The 9014-nt window shown below is 36.2% G+C and overlaps 1 protein-coding gene across 1 annotated transcript; it reads left to right on the top strand.

Annotated features, from left to right (window-relative positions):
• The first annotated feature begins 7257 nt into the window (after positions 1-7257).
• On the top strand, positions 7258-7806 carry LOC131658980 (uncharacterized). The gene has a single exon (XM_058928226.1). It carries the CDS (start codon positions 7258-7260, stop codon positions 7804-7806), a length of 549 nt encoding a protein of 182 aa, XP_058784209.1.
• The last annotated feature ends 1208 nt before the right edge of the window (positions 7807-9014 follow it).

Here is a 9014-nt window from a genome sequence, read left to right as displayed (position 1 = left end):
TCATGTTTATAAGCTGAAACGTGCTCTATACGGTCTTAAACAAGCCCCTCGGGCTGGGTACAAACGTTTGAGCAAATTTCTTCTTAGCCAAGGGTACTCTAGGGGTAAAGTTGATACTACTCTCTTTATCAAAAGAAAAGATAAAGATGTACTCTTAGTCCATGTTTATGTAGATGATATTATATTTGGGTCGACTAATGCAAAACTTGTCAAAGAATTTTCGAAGCTTATGCAGAGTGAATTTGAGATGAGTCTCATGGAGCTGCTCAAAAGATTTGGAATGAGTGAAGCGAAGGAGATTGACACACCTATGGCAACAAATACTAACCTAGACAAAGATGAGAAAGATATCAATCTTGTCCAAAGGAATCTCACTTAAAAGTTGTCAAAAGAATTCTGCGACATCTACGTGGAACTACTACATATGGCCTATGGTATCCAAAGGGAAATGAGTGTCATTTGGTAGGATTCTCTGATTCAGATTTTGCTGGCTGCAAATCCGATAGAAAAAGCACCAGTGGAACGTGTCATCTATTCTCAAATTCATTGATAAGTTGGCATAGCAAGAAACAAGTATCGGTTGCATTATCTACTGCTGAGGCAGAATATGTAGCTGCTGGAAGCTGCTGTGCACAAATATTATGGCTCAAGCAACAACTTCTTGACTTTGGTATTAAGCTTGATCGCATACCTATCATGTGCGATAACACAAGTGCCATAAACTTGAGTAAAAATCCTGTCTTACACTCACGTACCAAGCATATTGAAATAAGACATCACTTTCTACGAGATCATGTAGAAAAAGGAGACGTTACATTTGAACATGTAGAAAGCAAGAAGCAACTAGCTGACATATTCACCAAACCTCTAGCAACGGAGCAATACTTCAACATTCGTAGGGAATTAGGGATACTCGATATCTCTAATTTGGGCTAATTACGTTTGTTCTCTCTTAATATTATTCCTTTACTTTATATATATATATATATATGTTCTCTCTTGCTAACATTTTTCTTAGCGTAAAGGTAGTTCATCATCTAGCCAGGCGTCATTCCACATTGATTAAAGGCTTCCATTAAAGTTGAGAAAGCGGTAACGTTATTGTTGTTCACTTCCAAAAATATTATTGATACTATAATATGTTATCAATTAACATGCTTATAGTGACTTCATACATATATCGCTCTTGCTCATTTGACTCTCATGCTATAACTGGCTACCTTTTTATGAATGCTAGCATTTTATCTATGGTTCTCTCGTTACTCTTCTATTTTCGTTGTATCTCTTTTTGATGTTGACAAAGGGGGAGATAGATGCTGAGTGTACGGGGGAGCTGTGTTGAGAGATTGACTTGTTGAGAGATAGATGCTGGATGTACGGGGGAGCTTTGTTGAGTCTTTATCACTTACCACCAAAGCTTCGACTAATGGTTTGCCATCATCAAAAAGGGGGAGCATGTGAATACAAGATTACACTCAAAGATGTTTTTGATTTATGGCAAACTCAAATGAGCATTCAAACAACAAGGCGGAAGCAGAAAACTCAAAGAAAAGCAAGCATTGATCACTCATGACAGTACAGGTTGATCTATTATACTTTAGGTCGACTCAACATAAGCAGATCAAGAAGAATGCAGAAAACCAGCAGTTAGGTCGACCTACTGTCAACCCAGGTCGACCTAAAATGGAGAAAAATCCACATACTTCTGCTAGGTCGACTCACACATCATCCAGGTCGACCTAAATTGATGAAATTTACATACCAGTCTGCTAGGTCGACCTACACAACGACTAGGTCGACCTAATCTGAGAAAATGTCCCCAGAATGCATTTTAAGGGGATTCTGGTCGACCTACTCCTTAAACAGGTCGACCTAACTGGGAGCAAAATTCTGCAAGCACTGCTAGGTCGACCTAAGCTCTACAAGAGGTCGACCTAACTGATCAAGAATGCCAAAAATTCTGTTTCTCTCATCTCCAACTGCTAAGCTATCTTATATATTATCAAAGGTTCATTATTCAATAAAACACCAACGACTGAAAGATACACAAACGCTTCTCATCTTCGTTCTTCATCATCTCCAACACAATTACACATAATCATTCTTGCGTTGCGGGTTAGTGATGAGTTCGATAACGTCCATGGAACGGAATTGAAGATTCCTAGTGGGTGAAGGTTTGTGGGGTTTGTTGGTGAATAAAATCTGCGGGTTTTGTCCTCCACGACGGGTGGTTCTTGGGGGTTTTTATCAAGAGGCGTTCATTGAGGATTCGGCTGAGTGTAACGATTGAGGAACGGGGAGTTCAAGGAATCAAGACACTGCAGAAGGGAATCAAAGTGAAGCTCTTGGATAACCTTGATCGTTTATCGCTTTGTTATCTTCTTTGTATATACTACTTTCAACATTAATGAAAGATTACCCGATTTCAATTTGGAATTGGGGGAAGACGTAGTCGTAGCGAGGACGATCGACGAACTGCCTAAACAAATATCGTGTTCTTGTCGCTTTTACTTTTTCATCTACATTCTGTTCATATTTGGTTATAATAGTAAATTGATCAACGATTCGAGTGTTAAGATTGTGAATTAAGAACTTACATAAACATCACAATCCACCACACATTGAATTGCCTTCAATTTGATCATTATCACCAAGTGTTTGTATATTTGTTTCTATCACTCTTACTGCATTGCAAACATTGTCCATCATACAAAAAGTTAATCTGATTTTCAATAAGAGAAACGCTTTGATTCTGCAACATATACTCTTATCATTTACCTCAAGTCTTTGACTGGTTTTTTAAACACATATATAATCGTTTCGATAGTGGTTCGGAATAGACGCGAGTCGATTCAGAATCACTTCCGCTGAAAAGTCATTTAACTCCGCAAAACTGTGAACGATCTATTCACCCCCCTCTAGATCCTAAGGCCAGCGTCTAACAGGAACCTCAACGACCACCACATCAATGTAATTGACGACATAGATCGATATGGATGAATGACATTGAAATTGCATGCAATGTGATCTCTAAATCATGAAATGTGAGATCAAACTGAAGTTTCTTAGGTGTAATTTAAAATTAAAATTTTTGTACATAACAAAAAATCTTAACATTATTATGACAATAGTACCTCGTGAGTTTTATTTCCATAGAAATCTAACCCTAACATACAGTATATACAAAAATAAAATCAATGTATAAAATGTAGAAAAATAAAGAAAAGACTCTCGCTAAACTAAGGAAATATCAAAACCGAGACAAATATAAGCAACATGCCAATGATAACCCATAAGTGTCAAATATTTGGTTAGTGAATCAGCTAACATTAAGTCCATCACTATATGTTTATCGAAATTTTCTTCTCTTGAACTCTTTCTTTCAAAATAAGATATTTGATATCAATAAATTTCGATTTTGTAGAACTCATATTATAGTTGGAGTAGAGCACAACTGAGCTATTGTCACAATAAACCTTCAAAGGCTTTTTTGAGGCTCTCAACAACGTGCAGGCCTATGACAATGTTCCGTAGCTATATTGTATGATTTGATGCCTCAAAGAAAATACAAACTATGCTTCCATGATGGAGTGAGACCCAAAAGTCTATTTGGAAGAGCTTTATGAGACAGCTTATTCAACCAAGAGTAAGATGTAACTAGATGTGGAATGTCTGCTATCCAGGCATTATGCAAAATCAAAGTCTGAATTCCCAATGATCTCTAAGTTATTCGAATTCTAATAAGTGAACACGAAGTTTGTAGTTCTCTTCAGGTATCACATTACATGCTTTACTTTTATCCAGTGCTACATACCAGGGTTGCTTAGATATCTGCCAAGAACTCCTACAATGAATGCTAAATTGGGATATGCGCAGACTTAGGCATGCATAAGACTCGTTACAGCTAAAACATTTGGAACCTCATGCATCTCTTCTTTTTCAAGATCCATAGTGAGACACCCTTTGAGACTAAACTTGTATCCTCTAGCAAGAAATGTGTCTCCTGGTTTGCTATCTTTCAAAGAGAATCTATCAAGAACTATATCAATATTATAGCACCTTTGTGACAATCCTATAATACCTCGAGATCAGTCTCTAATTATTTTAAATCCTAAGACAAAGGAGGCTTCCCCAATATCTTGTATCTTAGAATTCTTTGTGAGAAATATCTTGGTTTCGAGCAATAAGCCTATATTACTGCTTGGTAAAAAGGATATCATCTCCATAGAGTACCAAAAAAAAAGAATTTACTCCCATTGAACTTTTGTTACACACAATTACCAACTAGATTAACCTCAAAACAAAAAGAGGAAATAACTTTATAAAATTTTTAATACCATTGATTAGAAGCGTGTTTAAAGCCAAAAATGGATTTCTTGAGTTTGCCAAGCATAGACTTTGAGTCTCCTGACGCAACTTTTTCTGGTTGCACTGTAACGCCCGGAAAAATAATTATTTGCTTAATTTAGACATTTGTGATGTTTTCTGAAATTTTTGCGTTTTGGGGCGATTTAGTCGGTATTACTTCGGGATAGCGGATCGACATTTAATCGATAATTTTAATATTTTTAGTATTAGAAATATTAATGAGTTAATATTTAGCGTTTTGGGAATTTTCTGAGTAATTAAGTTTAGACCGAAAATATGAGACACTGAGTAATAAGTCGGTATATTAAAATAATCGGATTTTATTTTAATGGAGTTTTAGTGGAAGTATTATTTTTTATATTAAGTGTGGAAATAATATTGGGCTTAATTAATGACATCTCTAAGTATTAAGGGGTATATTTTTTATTAGGCCCATTAGTGATAATAACTAAGTGGTAGTATCACTTTTCTTTGAGAAGAAAATAAGAAAAGGAGGGTAACCGAGGGAGAGAAAAAAAAGAGGGGTTAGGGTTTGAAGAGGAGATCCAAAGTGTTGCTCTAAAGTGTCATTTTTCTCCAATTTTTCATTGAGTCTTCTTAGAGCTGCACTCAATCCAAGGTAAGGGGAGATTCTTTCTGTCTAAATGGTAATATGATGAATTATATGTGAGTTTAGGGTATAGATTTGTCATTATGTTGTGTAGAAATTAGAGTTTAATTTGGAAATGATGTTGAAATGCCTGTGCGGAATAGAAAATTAAACTGGAAACAAATGCAGAGACGACAGCACACCCTACTTAATCCCAATAGTATAGTTTTTATGCTATTCAATAGTGTTCTGCTACTTTGTGTTCTTTGTTTTCATTGTTCTTAATAGTATTTTATTAACATATATGTAATATACCTATGGTATGAACTAGAAATGAGATACCTCACTTTTTCATAGTATGTTTTGTTTCATATGCTAATTACTGTGAGAGGAGATCTTGTTTTCAACTTTGTCTTCTACTGTTAATTGAGAAAGATATATATAAAATGGAATGACACATGGAAAATGAACTAAATTATGAAATGAATTATAATTAAAATAGTAGAATATTAGAAATTGGAAATGGAATAGAAATAATAGTAAATTGAAATTAATATAATATGATTGGTTGATTTAATCAATAGTAGAATTAATTTCAATAAGTCTATTTGATTGAAAAATACTTAGACTTGAGTAAATTATTCGGTTTATCGGTAAATTACGACACCTCGAGAATTTGACCGTAATTGTGTTTTAGTTGAATAATTAAATTGAGAATAATATATTGTTGTGTCAACGATGTTGTTTTGATAATTAACATGATATCTAATTTAGTTAAATGTTAATTTGGAAGTTGCTTTGGCTTATTTAATATATTGGCATATTGTGATTATTTTGCGAATTGGCCGCAATTTGTGATTTTGTTTTGGATGCTTTTGTTGCGATTAATGTTGTGATTTCCAATATGATTATTTTGTGCATTCTTATGTGAATAGCCTCATAGTGTGAATTATAGCAAATTTTGATATTGTGTATATAACGCTATGAATTGATAAGTTGTGTTGTGAGCCTTTGGCTAAAGTGGAACGGGGTGATGTTGATATGTGACAGTTGTTGTGTTATTGTTACATCGTTATTTCGTTGTCAAATCGTATTCGTTGTATGTTTCCGCATAGCATAGCATAACATAAGGTTGAACGGTGTGATGTTGATATGTGACCGTGTTGAAGGCTTTGCCTTATGCCTCGGAATTACTGGCAATGTTCTAAGTTGGGAGTTTTACTCCAATGGTACCACAAGCATATGCATAGTTGAGTCACATTCGAGTCGTCATCAGTTTTTGTTGGTTGAAGTTGTTGTTTATACATTGTGATGCTTAGGTGTTGATTTGTTGAAGATGCTTATGTGTTGATATCAAGACTATTCTTTGATTATGTTCTTTGTGTTGTTATGTTGATGTTGTGTGAAATGGTGATTCATTTATATTTCTTACCTAATATATGATTTATCATAATCCTATTTATATAGTTTGATATCTCACCCTTTCTGTTTGAATGTTGCCTCCACATGGGTAACGTGCAGGTAATCCAGATGAGTAGCTGTTTCTGCTTATAGTTGAGTTTTGGGTGTCATTGCTCTGATACGTAGCACTTGGGGGGAAATGAACACTTGCTTGATGTTGTTATTTGTTTATTGAACCTTATGATGTATTTGAGGAGTTGTTTGTATTGCTGCTTTTTGTGATTCAAAAGATGTTATGTATTAATTGTTGAATCATCGTGAATCTGTTGCATGTTGAACCTAAGTTTGGGTTATACTCTGAATACTATGTATTCAGAGGTTGAGATATATGTTATGAGTTTTGTTCACTCCAATCCTGATAGTGTTATGTATTAGTTTAAAAAGCATGACAGGTTTATGTTTATGTTGAATGTGTGACATCCTGATTCTGTTGAGAATTTTTTTATACTCTTATTTTCCGCATAAATGCTTGGGGTAGATTTGGGGTGTTACATTAGTGGTATCCGAACAGGTCGGTCTTGTCCGGCCAAGTGTCGAGTCGTAGTGTAGTCTAACAATCGTGTATTGTTGTTTGTGCTGATTGTTTTTGTGTTGTAGTGATGCTATGGCTGGGAGGAATGATGTTGCGATAGCTGCTGCTTTGGAAGCGGTGGCTCAGGCTATGCAGAACCAACCGAATGCTGACGAGAATGATGGATCTCGTAGTTTGGCGACATTCCAAAGGGAGAATCCGCCGGTGTTCAGGGGTACGCATGACCCTGATTGTGCTCTTGATTGGTTGAAGGAGCTCAAGTGAATCTTCCGTGTTATGGATTGCATTCCTGCTCAAAAGGTTAGATATGGCACTCATATGCTGGCTAAGGAAGCTGATGATTGGTGGTTGGAGACGCTTGCTAGGTTGGAGTTTTCAGGTGAGGAAGTCACTTGGAATGTGTTCCGTAGGGAATTTATTAGAGTTGACGCAAGGGAATAAGTCTGTGACCGAGTATGCTGCCAAGTTCACTGAGTTGATTAAGTTCTATCCTCACTTTGATGGCGAAGGTGCTGAATTTTCTAAGTGCATCAAGTTTCAGAATGGGCTACGCTCAGAGATCAAGAAGGCTGTTGGGTACCAAAAGATCCGTTTGTTTTCTGATTTGGTTGACAGTTGTAGGATCTTTGAGGAGGATAGTAATGCTCATCACAAGATGGTTAGTGATAGAAGGGGCAAGAATCAACAAAGCCGTGGGAAACCGTATGATGCTGGTAAAGGGAAACAAAGAGTTACTCATGGTCAGAGGTCTAGTGGAGGAGATGCTCCTGCTAGGATTGTATGTTTCAAGTGTGGTCAACCTGGTCATAAGAGCAATGCTTGTACTGCTGATGCGAGGAAGTTCAAAACCACATAGCTTTCTCTTGTGCTATAACAAGGACCCTCGATTAGCCTCCTCTTGGGCTTTGTACAAGGACCCACAGGCTTCTTAAAAGCATTCCCAGCTTCCTCTTGAGCTTGTATACAAGGACCCATCAGGTTTCTTATAAACATAGGAGCAGATCTTTAGTAACCTTTTAGCCTACCCTGGTGAGTTTCTTCCATTCTTTAAACCAGACTTTAAACAAGCCAAGATTGCCTCAATCTCAATATTGAGCACACCTTTTGGAATGAGGGAAATTGACAGTCTCTATCACCCTTATCTTCATTAATTTTCCTTAGCAGAGTCTAGGTTCCTTATCTGTCTATCCTCAGTCAGTGCCAGCCTTAATCTTGGACTTTAAAATAAGAAGTCTCAATTAGATAATCTTTCTGCTATCGTCCATAAATCCCTGGAAAGGGTTAGCTTCCAAAAATCAGTCTTTTAATAGATAATTTCACCAGCAGAGTCAAAACCCCTGGAAAGGGTTAGCCTCCAAAAATTGAACTTTCAAAAGATAAATTCTCCAACTGAATAAAACCCCTAGAAAGGGTCAGCCTCCATTCATTTCTTTAAAAAGATAATCTCACCAGTCTCAGTCAGTAAAAGACATATTTTTCAATAAAGAGTCAGCCTCAATTCTGGGCTTTGTACAGAACACAAAAACTTCTTAGTTTAAGTCAATTCTCGGTAGAGTTATCTCCCAGATTCAATAAAACACTAAATCAATCAAAAGCCTCAAGCTTGGGCCTCATACAAGCCAGCTAAAAAAATCAAATCTTTCAAACAGTAGATAGACATAGCTTATCTCTGTAGAGAGATATTTCTCCTATCTCACCACCTTCAAACAAACAAACATTTCAATTTCAATTTCAATTTCAAACATTCTCCCATTTAGGACTTTTGAAAGGTATGCTCTGAGGCAAACAAACCCAGACTTGTACACTTTCCCTAATTTGGATGAGAATCCTTCTTTCATTCAAGAGACACGTGACTGGCATACTTGCAAACATACAAGTAAGGTCCCTCTCTTAATGAAATGAATTCAGCTTTTCTGTCACTCTTTTAAATGTTTGTGGTGGAATAGTAGAAATACCTCTCTATAAAGATGACTTCATGTCTCTTTACTGTAAACAGAGATTTAATTCAAGCTTCAACCTTGAGCTTCAAGCAAGACACCAAAAATAATTAATTTACCTAATTAG

Source organism: Vicia villosa, linkage group LG3 (genome assembly GCF_029867415.1).
Source record: "Vicia villosa cultivar HV-30 ecotype Madison, WI linkage group LG3, Vvil1.0, whole genome shotgun sequence".
In the NCBI taxonomy this organism is placed as follows: domain Eukaryota; kingdom Viridiplantae; phylum Streptophyta; class Magnoliopsida; order Fabales; family Fabaceae; genus Vicia; species Vicia villosa.
The sequence above is the reverse complement of the archived record's forward strand: the minus strand, read 5'-3'. Positions and strand labels throughout refer to the sequence as shown.